The 16525-nt window shown below is 39.9% G+C and overlaps 1 protein-coding gene across 1 annotated transcript in view; it reads right to left on the reverse strand.

Moving 5' to 3' along the window:
- Positions 1 to 256: 256 nt before the first annotated feature.
- LOC137200303 (connector enhancer of kinase suppressor of ras 3-like) overlaps positions 257 to 16525 on the reverse strand; it is a 49922-nt gene continuing 33653 nt past the window's right edge. Inside the window, exons 13-24 of the mRNA XM_067615010.1 lie at positions 16164 to 16414; positions 13679 to 13716; positions 11705 to 11747; positions 6747 to 6800; positions 6105 to 6144; positions 5390 to 5559; positions 4188 to 4261; positions 3907 to 3978; positions 3746 to 3810; positions 2921 to 3391; positions 2029 to 2219; positions 257 to 1884 (exon numbers count right to left, since the gene is read on the reverse strand). Coding sequence (XP_067471111.1) covers positions 1684 to 1884; positions 2029 to 2219; positions 2921 to 3391; positions 3746 to 3810; positions 3907 to 3978; positions 4188 to 4261; positions 5390 to 5559; positions 6105 to 6144; positions 6747 to 6800; positions 11705 to 11747; positions 13679 to 13716; positions 16164 to 16414 — 1670 coding nt within the window. The 3' untranslated portion in view covers positions 257 to 1683. The remainder of the gene's footprint in view (positions 1885 to 2028; positions 2220 to 2920; positions 3392 to 3745; positions 3811 to 3906; positions 3979 to 4187; positions 4262 to 5389; positions 5560 to 6104; positions 6145 to 6746; positions 6801 to 11704; positions 11748 to 13678; positions 13717 to 16163; positions 16415 to 16525) is intronic.

Consider the following 16525-nt stretch of genomic DNA (forward strand, 5'->3'; position numbering starts at 1 on the left):
TACAGAGAGCCCAGCGACCCCAAGCGGCAACCACTGGTCACTACAAGTAACGCCTCCTGATTTTTCTTCTTCTTCTTCGTTGATTCTTGGTAGGCGGTTTGCATCCAAAATGTTGCAATACCGCCATCTACTGGATTTAAAATAAGACTCAATTCTCCTATCTAATCTAAATAGTTATATATAAAATAAAATCAGAATTAAAAAATAAATAAAGCTCTTCATAGCATAATCCAAATAAAACTACTGTGGAAAAATATTCAGTTTTAAGATAACACTTTATTTCCCTGTATACAAACAAGCACACTGACTTTCAGACCACAATTGAGATCAAATAAAATTTTTACATCACACATCCATGTACAACTATTTACAGAGTTAATATTTAACATGCACAACGTTATCCAGAAAATAAGAAAAAAAAACATAGAACAAAAACATCTTTGTGCCTGGAGCTTGTTTGTGGCCCCACCAGTCAGAGGCCTCTGCTTGGCCAGAGCTTTGTAAACCTGTTGCTCTCTGTCACATAAAGCCTGATTCCTATATGTGGACGACCCCCTGATCATCTGCTTATCTGTAACTACTACACTGTTTGGGTCTGCTGGGCTTGTTTGTAAAATGGGGGGAACTTAAGGAACAATATCCAAGTTTTTTCCTGAGAATTGTCCATCATACAGCTTGTGCTTCTACATCCTGCCTCTAGTTCCAATATACTGTATAAACTATTTAGGCCTATATTAGTTGGTGATTAGGTTTTTATTACCATTGCTGACTATAATAAGTTGTTTGTTACAGTCAATGTTTGTGGACTACAACATATACCAACAAAAACTCCAAAGCATATTTGCATTTAGGTTGGAATTCTTCATTTGAAAAATTGTTTGTTTTGGAGAAGACATAACAGCCTTTCACACTCAAAATAAGGTGATTACTGGGTAAAGTAGAACAGTTTTCAAAACTGCCATATCAAAATGTCTTACACTGCAGTGAAAATGATTTGTAATTTTACTTCAACCCATCAAAAATCCCCTTTTAAAAAGAAAATTTGACATGATTCATGATGCACATTTACTCTGTAAGTGCAGCCTCCAGTGTTCACTCTGGAACCGCCTTCATGATAAATATGACCATGTCATTTCTAAAGCGAACAACACACACCAATGATTCACAATAGTTGCTGTAAAACACATGTAACAGAAAGTGATGGTGCATGGCACCAATAAGAGACTCAAAACAGTTAAAAACTTGTTCACTACTGATGAAATCAAAATAGATAAAAACATACTTTAAAAACAAGTGTTTCCATGCAGAAAAGAATGGATCCATTATTTCAACGTACTCCACCATTCTGAATATTAAAACAAATTACGGACAGGCTCACAGAATTACAACATAAAAACAGTCATCTGTAAAATTTGCTAATCTTACAAATCAAACAGTAAAAGTAATACTAAGACACATTCCACATTTTAATGTGACCTGCTAATCATATAATGTCTGCACTGATTCCATTTAGGAACTAAAAAAAACTCTTCTTCATAGATCCATTTACTTGTTGAATAGCACTTAATGTCCACTAATATGGCACAATAGTCTCAATTAAAAATTGACATCAGTGTGTGTGTCCATAGTGTGAATGTGAAGTCCTCTGAGTCCAAACACAGTAAAACCAGTCATAAGGAGTGTTTATAGACTGGTCTCAACCACTGGAGCAGCAATGACTGATGCTGCAGATTTTGTGGCCTCTGATTCCACCTGCTGGCCAGTTTTGACACAGATTTCCTGCACCAAGGGCGCATTGGCCTCCTTCCATTCTCTGAACTTGTGTGAGGTAAGCTCCGGGTCCAACAGCACCTGCTCTATTGCCTGTAGGTCTGCCTCTTTTGACTGGAAAAGAAAAGAGCAAAGAAAATGGGAAAATTAAATGATGGCACAAAATGTTTTTTTGGCTGTAATGGTGTGCAACAGAATAAAATCCTTCTTTTTAAAAGAAGTCAGTGCAAAACAGACTTTATAAAACAGAAAATGTACCTTCAATGTGCTGTTGAGTGTCCTGATATGGTGCAGTTTCTCATTGACAGACTGGTTTTTACAGCGTTTTACAAAGGAGGCCCTGAATTCCCTTTTTGTGGATGGTTTACGGTCTCCTATAGGTGAGAGGCTGGCCTCTTTCAGATGGATATACAGCTTCTCCATCTCATCTGAGCTGTTCCCATGATACCCTGCAACAAGTTAGTTTATATTGCATCATCACCACATTTGTGTTTCGTGAAGGTTTTACAAAGATTGCACTGCACATTCTGCAGGGCTGAAAGGTTCTCAAATCATAAAAAGAGTAACACAGCTTAACACAGCTAATGTATCTTAATCTGAAACGTGCAAACACACCGGCTAATGTCTTTCTTGGAACTAGTGCTGAAAAAATTCAATTAATAAAGTCACTTAATCAATAACAGAAAATTAATCAACAACAATTTTGATAACACATTTATAGTTGAGATCATGAATTCAGCAAAAATGCCAAATATTCCCTGGTTCCAGCTCCCCAGCTCCTCAAATTTTGAAAGCTAGAACCATTGTCACCTTGGGGGTATGGGAACTCCCGATTAGCAAATTAGTCTAGACAACTAATTAACTTGTGGGAAAAAAACAATGAAATGGAAATAGTTTGAGCCCTGTTTTGTTGTGAGTTGTGAGTAACAGGAAATGTTCTCTACTGGCATGTTTTCTTTCAACTGGAAATGATACAGCCGAAACTTAGACTACAGACGCCTGCACTTAAAGTGAAACTTTGCTCAAACTAGAACTCACTCACTTGGTTTGCTGAAAAAAAATTCCAAAAGCTGTATGAATCGACAGTCAGTTTGTAAATATAAACGTTCCTTAAACCTCAACTAATTGAGTGAGTAAAATGAAATCTCACCTTCATCCTCAGCACCTGAAACATCCCTCTGTGCCTCTGCAGCGGGGCTTTCCTCATTAGACCCCGTTTCCAGAGAGACCCGGGGAGCCGAGCTCTCCAGCACCTGGGAGCCATTTTCCTCTTCCGCCTCCTCTTGCGGAGATTGATGTGAGTGTACCTGGACTGAGCACACCACTGCTGTTTCCCCGGTGGTAGGAGACGCCTGGGAGACCAGGTCCAACCAGGACTGCCGGTGTTTGGTGAGCGAGGAGGCAGAGCTCTGCGATGTCATCGTACTGACGGGAGAGGAGAGTGAGCCATTGGCTTCACTGGGGACTGTGGAGGAGTATGGCGGAGGAAGGGTTCCCTGATGGGTGCTCCCAGGCGGACCGGACGCAACCATGGAACCCTGCAGGGTCTGTTCAGAGTAGGGCGGAGGGGGGATCTCTGTGCTTTCAGCTTCTTCATGGTCGCTGGCTTCACTATAACACTCTGAACACAACACATGTATAAAAAGTCAGAATTCATAACATGACACATACAACCATAATCCAATTTTAGCTCTAAAATAAACAGAAATATCAGAAATGTTGTTAAGCGATACATTTTTAGATCAAATTCATTGATGTTGATATGTTACATTCACTTGTATATGATGCTCTGAGCTAGGAAATTCTCAAAGCTCTCATGAAATTAAAAAAAAAAAAAAAATTTAAACCAAGTGAACAACATCAGAATAGCATTAATGTCAAGCTAAAAGCAAATTGACATCTTGAAAATAGAAGTTTTTCATTCATTCAATAAAAGTGACAGATAGTAAAAAATACAGTGTCATGGGTTGCTCACCAGCTGCAGGGTTTCGTTCTGCTGGCTCATACTGAATGGAGGCCAGCCCGAGCTTATTCAACCATCTGGAAAAAAAGCAAATATTTAACTCAACATTTCAATAAAAACACCCTGAGAGAAATACTGTATATACACTGACTCTTGTGTTTCATGTGACTTACAAGTTCATCTCCTCGTGGCTCTCAGCAGCAAAATAAAACATCATGACTTGTGGGTGGCAGGCTTTGAACGCACTGGATAAGGAAAAATAAATGGAGAGCAGTTAAGATGGGATCAGCTGTTCCTATCACTGAGCATGGAGAACACTTTCTATGTTATTGAAGTCATATACTAGATAGAGATTAAGTACCTTTTTAATTTAAACCACTGGTGATGGGTGGCTTATAAAAGCTATCTGATTGAGATAAACCACAGACAGTGTAGATAATAATTATGAGCTTACTGTTTCTTCTTGCACTCTATGGCTCTGTCAATCATGAAGTTGGTGAGGTCAATGTAGCCCTCGGCTTTTTCCGCCTGCAACGAACAAGATTGAACAACAGCAAGCGTTAAAACAAACGGATGATTTCAAACCGCTTCCTGAACAATTACACCTGCTTTTACGTTGCAGCAGGCTACTTCTTCTATTTTCTCCCGCCATGTCATGGTGACATAAAGTAAATACCGGATAACTCATTGAAGTCATCATGTCAGTAAATCAAACATGTCAGTCAGTTACGTATGCTTGGTATCAGGCCCTCAAGAACCATTAGTGACACCGTCAGATTCAGGAAACACACTGACACTGCTTGGCAGTTCCTGCAGTGAAGGGTGGGCAGGGATACAGCTGTGGCAGACACAAGTATGAGTCATACCTCACACTGCAACTGTGACTCAAGTGTGAAATGTGTTAAAAAAAAAAAAAAGATAAATGTGCCATATTAGGATTACATTGCAGCTTTTTTGTCTTTTTGCTGAATGTCGCATGTGAATCACTGCACTTCAAAGAAATATATAAAATAGGCTGTGACAAACTGTCGGCTGATTTACATTTTGATTTTTTTTAAAAGTTTTTATTCTTTGTTTAAAAGAAAAATATTTCTTCTGACAGACCCTCCTCTCCCCTGCTTAATCTTTTTACTATAAAATTACTGTCAGTATCTGACCAATTGTGCAGATTTGATTGGTTTAGAGGCATATACTTGTGAGCTGCATCAACCAGTCTACAGAAGTTATAGCCCTTTCAGATTGACACAGAGAAACATGTCTGCAGTTACTCTGAATAAGTCAACATGCATTTATTTTCCTCTCTAATTCTCACCATTACATTCCATTCTTATCATATATATTCTTTTTTAAAAATCACTTAATGCAATTATTTGTTTTGCTTCATTATGGTATACTTTGTACTACCTTATTTTTTCCCCCTTGCATTTGGAATTATATTATGAGAGAGACAGCGAGACATAAAGACAGAGAGAAGGATAGTGAGCATGAGTGAGCAAGAGAGAGAAACAGAAACTTCAACTTATAATTCTGGGTTTGTTGGACTACAGCTGGAGTCTCTGAACGGTGACAGCTTGTGACAGGTGTCACACATTACTTAAGACACTGGCTGAGTGTGTACATCATAAGTGGATCTCCTGATGAAAAATGGATACTCACCAGCTGGTTTGCGTACCAGTAGAGTGCTGTCCTCTTCAGCACGAACCAGTACTTCTTCCATTTGATCCCCAGGAAGCCTTTACTCTCTTTCTTCCTGTATAGCCAGCCCTGATGGTCTGGCTGACCCAGCTCTTTGACCGAGACTCTTCTTCTACTCATCGTACCATTGCCTGGTAGAAAACACACACACATTTAATACACAGACACCTAGCTTCCTTTGTCCACAGAGCAGCAAAGCCACAGAAAAGTACGAGTGTAGCATTAGAGGAAGCAAAAAGTCAGTTGGTCGCACAGCCTAAAATTGCTATGCAAATAGAGCATGTGAAAACTGACACACTTCCATTTTCAGTCAAAATAGGTCACTGTGTTCGGTCAATAACAGAATCAATCCTAAAAATAAACAACAACAAAACCCACAAAGCATCCAGGAATATTCTCATGCAAAGCTACTTTCTGCCTACCTGTTCCAGTTATGAATCACCCGACAACAAGAATATCAACATAAAAAAAAGCTGAACTCAAGTTTGCTTCTCTAAAGAAGCCAAGACACTGCTGCAGTGAGCTAAAATTGAACTGAAGTGAAAGTAACGGAGTATTGTCTCAAAGCCCCCTGTACACACTAATTGCCCTGCCACTTGACACACGCCCACAGAGGGTCCAAATTACAGTTGAGGGCTTACATAAGAGACAAAGTGATGAAAGGGTGACAACTTACCACCTCGACTCTTCTTCTTCGATTTGTGTCGGAGGGAGACCTTTGGAGGAAAGCAGAGGAGGAGAAAGTGAGGTCAGAGAGTTGGAGGCAGGAGGCGAGAGGAGCACAATAGTAGTCTCAGACCCCACAAATGAGAAAGAGAAGGCTGTCTGGAACATCCTGTTTCTTGCAAAAAGTGTCACATGCATTTTCTCCCTGCTGTTCTATCTCTTTACACACACACACACACACACACACACACACACACACACACACACACACACACACACACACACACACACACACACACACACAGCCCCTCTCTAACATCCTCATCTGTGACTTGACTTTCTGTCTTGCGTTTCGTCTCTCTTTGTTCTTTGGTTTCTTTTGCTCTCAACTCTTTTTAGTCCCTTGCGACAAAAACAAACAACTGAACTAGACGATAGCCAGCTGTCCACCTGGTTGCATATAAACCCTGGCTGATACTATAAATGTTTGACTTTGTCATCATAAAATAGGAGAAGCAGAAGTAGCTCCATCATTAAAAAGGAGAGCGGGGGAAGAGTTTCTATTCCATTAGTACTGAGAAGGAGGCGTCTGTAAATGTCATACAAACACACACACACACACACACAAACACAAAAAAGAAGAAAAACTTACAGGGTTGTAGTCATCAGCAGCCATAGAAGGGGACACAGATATGGGGAAAGCAGCCTGTTGAAGGAAACAAAAGGACACAGCTTATCAAGAGGCGTGTGGGTTGACAATATTTCACCACACAGATAGATGGGTAGAAAATGAGAAATTTCTTTGCCTCAGCATGACAAGAGGAAGTGACATCATGGACAGATAGCACAGACAGTGTTTTTAAATATGTTGTTTTTTCTCTCTTTTTCCAGAGTGAACAAAAAATAAAAAATTACAAATGTGAGTAGAAAATAAGAATTTGTCTTCCTAGGAACTGGAAGTTCGAAATAAAGGTTGAAAACTTACTGCTCAGGAACTGCTCTGACTCATAGCTCTAGTGTCACAATGTTCACTGTCAGCAGTTTCATTTAACATGTGAAACATAGAGTTTGCAATACAATAAAAAAATACTAAAAAAATTGTTATCACTTTTACATAGTCAAGTTTTTACAAAGTCAAGCTACTTTATAATTTATCAACCTTAATGAACAGTGACGTGAAAGATATTGAGAAATTCCAGTTGCCATTATTGACTAACTTCCTCTGCACACTTGAGTTCCTTATTCTAAAAGCGACAAAGCTGCCTGAGTGCGACAGTGAGAATATCACAGACACACAGTACAAAACACGCAACAACTTGCAACAGTTGAAAAACCTTCCGAGCAACAACACAGCAAAGATCTAGGTATGATTTCACAGGATTAAGAATCTTAACCACCCATTACTTTAAAATGATCTCCCCAAAACTCTATATCTATATATATATATATAACCTTGCCAAATTGAGCACTGCATGAGTAAAAAAACAACTGCTTTGAGGTCAGGGGATGTAAGAACACAGGTGGCGGTTGGGTCCTGAGTTCGAGTCCCATTGCAGTTGTTCACACCCAATCACTCACCACAACCTCAACCTACCAACATCCCCAAAAGAGAAGTAGATTCCTACCTGCTAGTTTAAAACTTGTGATTCTCTCTGAGTGCAAACAGCTGAAGTATCAGTTTCCTCTGAATTCTCTCACAATGACTTAAAAAAGCAACTATTATCTAACCCAAACCTGCGTGTGTCTTCTTGCTCAACACAAATGCATCATATCTCATTTTCCGGGTGTCTGAGTTAACTGGTTGCCAGTGGGAGCTAGATGATGATCACCACAGAAACCACAACACATGCTGACAATGAGTATGTGAGAGTTTAGTAAGAACAACTTCCTGTTGTATATATATATATTTTTTGGCAGATGTGAGAGGTTGAGGTTCAGAGATCCACACTTAAAAAATGAATAAACTGTAGTTGAAGTCGTGATTTAAATGCATTCTTTGAATGTAATGAGCAGTAACAAGAGATGAATGAATTTATATTGTCTTAGCTTCAGTCACTTCAACTGGCTTTATCTGCAAACCACATACCAGACATACTTATTTTCCGTTGCTGTTTTTTTTTTTTTTTTTAACTCTTTAAAAGACACAATGAATGTAACTCTTCAGCACAACAATTAGGTTGTTAATGTTAAATTTTGGGCCAAGTATCTGCTTCAAATAAAAATATGAAATAAGTCTTGAAATCTATACAAAAATCAATCAAACAAATGATAACACAGTAAAAAAAAATCACAAGAAACTAACAATGTATTTCAAAAACTTAGAATACACTTCTGCAAACCTATAACATATTTTTTTACAACGATATATTTATGCCACAATATATTTCTACAAAATACTAATGCTCTAATTTAATCAGTCAAACTGTATTTTCAATTAATGTCTTCTTTTCAAACCCTTATAAATATACTGCACTCTGGCCAGACTTCATGACAAAAGACAGCAAGTCAAAACAATAACCTTTGGACATATTCATTACTTTCGGACAACTTTAATAAAATAAACACTATACCTGCCACCACAACCTCAACGAAAGCAGTCTGGCACGAAAGCTCTCCTCAAAGTCCGACCAAACTTTGGTGAGCATGTCGGAAACAGACAAAGCGAGAAATGCAAAGAGGATCTGCTGGTTTCAGGTGAGTTCAGGTTCTCTTTGGGTGTTACCCCTCACTTAGAAGACATTCAAACTGAAGCGACACATATTGTGCGGGCACAATATGTAGTTTAATGTCTTTAATGACTTTTGTGAATTTTTAAATCACTTTATTTCATTACATTCAGGCAAATTCAGGTAGTTTCTCTCAGGAAGTCCTCGCAGAGTCGCAGTTACCACGTATGACCACTAAGCGTCGCTGTGTATCAGCATTATAAGCCATCGCTCACTAATAGGGTATATCTAGGAGATGCAGGTTTAACATATGTGGTAGCAAATTAAAAAAAAACAGGGTTTCACTTTTTTTTTTTTTTTTACTGCTTTTGTTCTACTATGTCTGTGTTTAAGTGACTTAAGGCTGATACTACTTGTAACTAGTGTCATTAAGTTACACAATTATAGCCTACAACCTCTATTATTGCCTTCAAATACCTGTTAGTGTGCTATTCACAGAGTAACTTTCACAAAGCACTAACATGCAAAGAACGTCAGGACCCTGAGTGCTACAATGCAGTTTTTTTTCTATTCTTTCTTTGAGAGAAGTTCACAAAATACACCAATGTTTGCCTCCAAAAAGAAGGAGACAAATACGTGTTTCATGTTACACTCATGGCTCTGGGAGGCTGTGGCCTGACTATCAACACCCTTCACTGTCTCGGTGGGGAGCTGGGTTTGTAGCCATAACATCTCTGCTCAAGCAGTATCCGTGAAGAGGCTTGGATGTTCTGGCCTAAGTCCGTCTATGCAGGGATGGCGGTAAACCAGCAGACACATTCCTGAGTCATGCGTTATTATAGTCTCCATTTCATTTCTACTTAAATAGACAGGGGCCTCTTCTTTCTTCCACTCACTATTATACTGCACGAGTGTGATTTGAAATGACTATGAAGACCCCTTCCCTTTTCATCTCCCACATTCTCACACTGTAGCTTCCTCTTCGCTTCTCCTCCCATTTGTCACCCTAAATTTCTCATCCATATCAAGTAACTTCCTTATGTTACCTCTAACAACCACCCCCCCCTTCCCCCATCCCAGAAGCTTTCCTCCTTAACATTTCAATTAAATGTGTTGAATTAAATGATTTCAACACAATTCAAACTCCTCTTATTTCTGTCATGAGGGAGAAAAAAAACCTCTGCACGCCACTTTAGGGTGATTTAAAGGGGCATTTCGCTGAAGCTGTGTTTTGGTGGAAGTGAGGTAATCAGCCTACGACTCATGTCAAAGGCCTGAAGGATTCGCAGGAATGCACATTGGTCACACCATTGTAACACTCAATCTCCCATCACGATCCATGCTGAGAATTGTCATGGCACTTAGCTAATGCCCCCACCCCCTCCCACTTAGAAACAGTATGTGTGTGTGTGTGAGGGAGAGAAAAGAGACAGGGGGCAAACAGAGTGGCTATTATTCAGCAAGGGAATCTCTCACTGTGTAAAGGGGGATGGGTGCAGGGCTGGTAATGATATCAGATTCGAGGTTGCTCAGTTTGGTGGCCCCCCCGCCACCTCTTGCCCAGTTGTCCTGGCACTAACCCCAGGTTAGATCTTGTTGCATGTGCTTACTTAGTCATTATAGCCTTTAAATGTTGAGTAGAATAACAGCTAATGAGGATTCGGTTTGAAATGAATCCGTTTTTCTTCTGTGCAGCAGATGTGTTGATGGAATCTGCAGGTAAACACACAAATAATCCAGAGAGCAGCCAATGACAAGAAGAAAAGCAGTAAAATCCAACATTCATCTCTGTATTCCTTCTCCTATTCTATATAAACGCTGACAGCAGGGTCAAGGTTTCCTTGTTTGGTGCAACAACAAGTCACCACTGAACCATAAATCTGTACAAATGTGATTTGCTCACATGCCACTAGTGACTATGTACCTAATCCATCTGACCCCTGTGGAGGTGCATGAGTGGTATGTGCCACTGAGGGATTGACACTAACTCATGGTACTGTGGTATATTGTCTAGATGTGGTGCCCCTGTGGTCATTTCATGTCCACATCTGCCACAGCCAATAGATGCTCAATCAATTTCCGCTGGTAGCACACTCTGAGACTAAACACAAGGTAAAGCTGGGGCTGATGGGAATGTCAAGAGTTTTCTAAGTAATTTATCATTAACTGAAATTTTGAGCAAATAAAAATGTTGACTTCAACAAAGTTATTACAGTTTATTCTGACATGAATGTCTGAACCAAATTTCATGGAAATGCATCCCACAAGACATTTCACTCTAACCCCAAATGTTTGTGGCACTAGAGAAAAACTCATGGTGGGTAAGATTCATTCTCTGGGGAGCATGAATGTCTGTACCCAATTTTGTGCCAATCACAGCAGTAGATGTTGAGATATTTCACCAGATAAGTGAAAACTTTGAGTCAGGGGTCAGGGGATCACCAAAATCAGTAAACTTCATCATCTCAGGATCATGACTGTCTGTACAAAATTTCATGGCAATCAATCCAATAGTTGTTGAGATATTTCAGTTCAGGCTTAAGTGGAGAGATTGACATTGCCATCCCTAGAGCCACACAGCTAGCGTGGCTAAAAAGGAAGTTTCACGGTGTAGATTCACAGTGGTCAGAGGCCTAATCCTCACTTAAGATCCTTGACATGATCAGCATGATTTGCATCTTGCATGTCTGAATACTGGTGGTTTGTGTGCAATAAAGTGAGTGCATACAGTATGTTGTCTTATCTGTGTGTGAAATGTAATGGGCCTGTAATTGACACTCTCAGTTACACCTCCTCCTGCCAAGGCTGAGGCCGGTAGCATTCCTCACATTGCACAGCGGACTTAGCAAAGTCATTCACTTGCACAGATGCACTCGCATACTGTATGACAACATTTTTTCCAGTCAGTGAGACTGATGGTATTCAGACAAACTGACACACTTACTGCTTGAGAGAAGGACCAGGATCGTATACGTGGCTGATTATACCTGAAAGAACAAAGAGATAGGAAGATTTACCAGACACTTAAGAACACTGCAATGGCTTTTCAATGAAGTTGTCTTGTACCCAAGAAGCTTTAGCTAACCGTCATACTTAAGATCAGACATAAGTGTCTCACTGAAAATTTCCAACACATACTTATTGCTCCCCAGTTTATTCGTAACCATTCATTATCTTTATCTATGTTCCAATCCAGCTCACTTTGATTTGGCCTGAACAAAACAGATCCCATGGAGACTGTTTAACGTTTGGCATTTGGTTGGTGTGCCAATGGTTCTGATAATACATTTGGCAACCAGCCACAGCAACATGGGTAGACAAGAAGCTTGTTTCCAATGCTGAAAATACTAAATTTACCTCAGCCGGGCCTCACCCTACAATTGCAGGGTATGAAATTGCTTCCGGCTTGTTTTTCCTGTCTTTTCGATTGCTGACATTTTGTTTTTTTTTGGTCTCCTCCTCCTGTCATCCATAAATTTTCACGTCTTTGTCTCCTCCTTAAATTATGAGTTTGCTGAGGAGATAGTGATGATTTTTTTTGCAGGTGTGTTGCAACTCCAAATGCTGTTTCCTCCCACTCAAAATGGCCCCCGCTTTATAACCAAATTGATAGTTTTGACAAGTGACACAGAAATGAAATTGATGCACCATCACATTTTATGCTTTGTCATTTTTACGGATTAACACGCCCAAATTAAGATGACACTTGATTAAATCCAATGTCAATCAAACTCTACTGCCTGCATCAATGTTCATGTTCATAAACCCCCACCAACGATGAGTCAACTGCTTATCTGCAAGATTTACTATAGCGTCTATCTATATATTCTAAATGTGACTAATGTGTTTTGATTGAGCATGCAACAAACCGGATGTGATGCGTTTGTGTGCGGCTCTTAGAATAGAACTGCCGGGAAGGGTGGGGGGGGCATTGTGCAAGGACGTTTAGTCATCGATCACGGTGTTAATGCGGGGAGTCACACTTCCTCAGGCCCTACATCCAAGACCGGAGGAGATACAGGGGCCACGGATGAGGACATGGAGAAATAGCAATCGTCGGCGGTGTCGTCATATTTCGCAGTAGGATGGTTGTATTTATAGTTGAAAGTGTAGAGGAATCAGGATTTGTCATAACAGTGACATTTCTAAAGATTCTCTGGCATGGGAAGATGTCTTGGGGGTGGATGGTGAAGGAAGGACACATTGGTGTGTGGGACATATTGGAACATTTTGGATACTGGAGGTCCTGAGAGAAGACAATGTCTCCAAAAACCATAAAAATATGTCTACACATTTAATAATGACTATTGATCTAATTTTGCATTTAAAATAGTGAAAGACCTATTTGTACTGCCACCAACTCTCTCTCAAACCAAAGACAGCAAATAAAAAATCATGTTTTAAGGATTCTTTGCTCTAATTAGCTTAATCTACTGTGAAAATGTGACTTTGTTTCTTTATCCTTTATTGGCTATACAGGCAGCAGAAGTGCTGTGAGAAATGTGTGTAGGAGGAGATCAGTTCTAACCACGTTGTTGCATTTCTTACTTACCACCAGCACAAATCAATAGGCTGAAGTTCATAGATTATTTAATACACTGCCATTAAAAAATTGAAATACTGCCATACTTGCTTGCTAACTCTATTGTTTTTACCCTAATTCTCTCACCATCTGTTTGTCTACCTGTCTCTATGTCCTGTATGTCAATGGCATACTTTCCCTTGATCATAAAACCAGCCCACCCACTGACTATGCACCCCGTGGCTTGTTTTAAAAAGATTCCACGGCCTGCTGACTGTCATTCCCTGTAGGAAAATTAGACCCACCCTGCTCTTATGTTTCTCATTTGACCTATGGACTACATAACACTGTGTGTGAGTGTTTGTGTGTGTTGGAGAGAGAGGGAGAGGCACTCACCGGTTCAGGAAGTCACTGCTAGAGTGCCAGTCGGGTCCCTGTGATACATAAAGATTCATGTGTTAACGCATGATGGAGATGGTGTCAACGACTCATCATAAAGTCGCTCTGAAAATCTACTGTTGATCAGCGCTCATCTTGAGATGAATTTGGTCGACGTCCAACAGGCTTTCTGTAGTAATTCTTGAATGTTAAATGTAAAACTGCAGCATCTTCTCTTGCACAGATTTAATAGCATGTGGCCTTGGATCTCAATTACAACAATTTCATGACAACAACAATTTCTGCTAATTCTGTGTTGTGGCAAAATGGATGACTCCACCCAAGATGAGAAAATAAAGAAATGGCAAACAAAACATTCATCATATTTGTGATCAACTAACAGAAGTTTGTGATTATTAACCAAAAGACAGTAAGTTATTCCACATGCGCAATTTGCAAATATTTCAGCATGTCATTCCCTTGTAACCATTTGTGATGTGTGCAGGCATAACATGTTAGTGGTTAGCAAACTTAGCAGTGGGTTAAACTGAGTACAGGTAGTATTTAAGCAGACCACAGGTTTTCAGAAAGTGCAAATTAGTGAGGACCGCAGGCGACTATAGCTTGGCAAGCATGGAAAGAATAAGACAGATAGAAGAAGAAGTGAAGGGGAGATAAGAAAAGAGGCTCCTCTCGATCAGTAAATTCATGCACAAGAAGCATAGGCGAAGGGAACAGAGGTGAGAGTGGTGGATCGCTCTTAACAGCAGCAGCAGAGATCCTCAGTTCTCAGATGAAACGTCCTTCCTGTGCAAATGCTTCTTCAAATCAATGAAAATGGCAAAAGCTGTCAGGCAAAGTAATCCTAACCTCACCTTTAAATGTTTAAAAGACAACATATGTGCAGGAATAAGATCCCCTGATGGAAAAACCTGCTTTGACCATATGGTTCCTCCCCCCAAAGTTCATCAAAGAGGGAAGTAGTTACATAACCATCATCATCTGAGACACAGAGAAAAGGTAACTTCACATTAGCTATCCTGTTTCACCACACGCTTAAAAAACAGAAGCATGGTTCAGCTCAAAAGGTCAAAGCAGGTTAAGAAAACCAGCCGGCTCCACAGTTTGGTTCTGCATTTAGTCTGAGTGTGGAAGTTAAGAATGACTAAAGCTGCCCTGGCTGACAGATTGTTATGATGAAAGATGCCATTGTGAGCATGTAAACTGAGAATAGAGCAACAAAGTTCAGCACATATAGATTTTTCTCATAAATAATAGTTTTCAGAAACAAAAGAACACCATCATCCCACACTCTACATTATAGTTACATGTTAAGCAGTGATTCCACAACCAATGGTAAAATAAAGACAATACAAAAGATCACTGAAATAAACTGCAATTTTTAATAAAATGCTATTCAAAACTTACAAAAGGCAGATAAAGCACAATTGACACTTCTTCCCTGTATTTTTTTTTTTTTTAAATAATACTGTCATTCTGTCTCTTGTGATAGGTGGTCTTTTCATAGCATGAGCTAACAGAAGGCCATTTGACCTGTGTTTACTAAAAGATTGGTTCAAAACACTGGCTTTAAAAGACCAGTTATTACTGTCAACCAGCTGTATGTATAGGCTCTTTAGGTGGGTAATTTCAGAGTAAACTCAAACACAGGATATAAAAGTTTAGACTGAGTAGAGTGCATAGCTTTAAAACCAGCACAAATACAGTATTTGCTAATGACAAGATAAAAACATCCTTTAACCAACCAATGCAGCATTGTCAAATGAAGAGATTATAAAAATGTCTTAAGTTTTCTTTAACTTTCTTAAGTATATGCATAGCTTACAAGAGGCAACCATTGGCAGAGGGTAATATATCTAACTGATCACAAAAGTGTAATTTGAAAAAGAAAAAAGTAACATGTATAGTAAAAGCACAATTGCACTAACAAAATATGGTGTTTGTTTCATTTATTTTATTTTTATAACTTATTTATGCAAATAAAAACAAAAGTAAGAACATAACTGAAATAAGATCAGGCAAGTTTTCTGAGAACTTGACTTAAATAATGGTACCAGAAAGCATCACATCTGAAATATGACATAACTTAATATGTACAGAGGAGTCCGTAGACAGCACACAAAGCCAAAGTGTCCTAAACCTGAACAAACTATATCCTCTTGAGGCTGAGATGGGACTTGTAGTCAGAGATGGGGGGGAGGGTTGTGGGCAGTGTTAAAGTGGTGATGACGTAATGTAGCGAGTACTACAAAAGCAAGTTTGGTTGAGGAGTAGTAGTTGGTAGTAGTAGTAGTAGTAGTAACACCAGGGAAATATGTAGGTTGGGTAGAGAGGAGTGTGAGAAAGCCAAAAGCTGCCAAAAAAACAGCTGGACGTTAAAAATCAAAGGCACTGAGGAAGGACACAAGACAGGAACAGGAAGCCCCGGACAGGAAGCGCATCATCAGTGAGTCAATAGCTTAAGCCGCGTGATCCAACTGACCAGTAGTGAGCGTTCTGCCGTTGTGCGCTTGGAGACGGGGGCTACGGGGGCCTTTTTCATGTCCTCCTGGTAGGGGATGGTGGCGCTGTTGTGGAGGTCTGAGTTGGAGTAGTAGCGGCTGCCCCGGATGTGGTCCACTCTGACGAGGTGTCGTTCCCCTGCAGGCCTGTAGGGTGGAGACACTGAGGGGACCTCCTCGGCTATGGTGGGGATCCTCTCATTGCTCAGGTATCTGTACAGGAGGTCCTCACCTACAGCAGAGACAAAAGTCAGTTTATCAACAGCAGTAACGTGCTTCTTTAGCAGCATATTTGAAACACGATCTTTCAGCACATCATGTAATGGCTTGTAACTGTCAAGGA

Source organism: Thunnus thynnus, chromosome 16 (assembly GCF_963924715.1).
Source record: "Thunnus thynnus chromosome 16, fThuThy2.1, whole genome shotgun sequence".
NCBI classification, from domain to species: domain Eukaryota; kingdom Metazoa; phylum Chordata; class Actinopteri; order Scombriformes; family Scombridae; genus Thunnus; species Thunnus thynnus.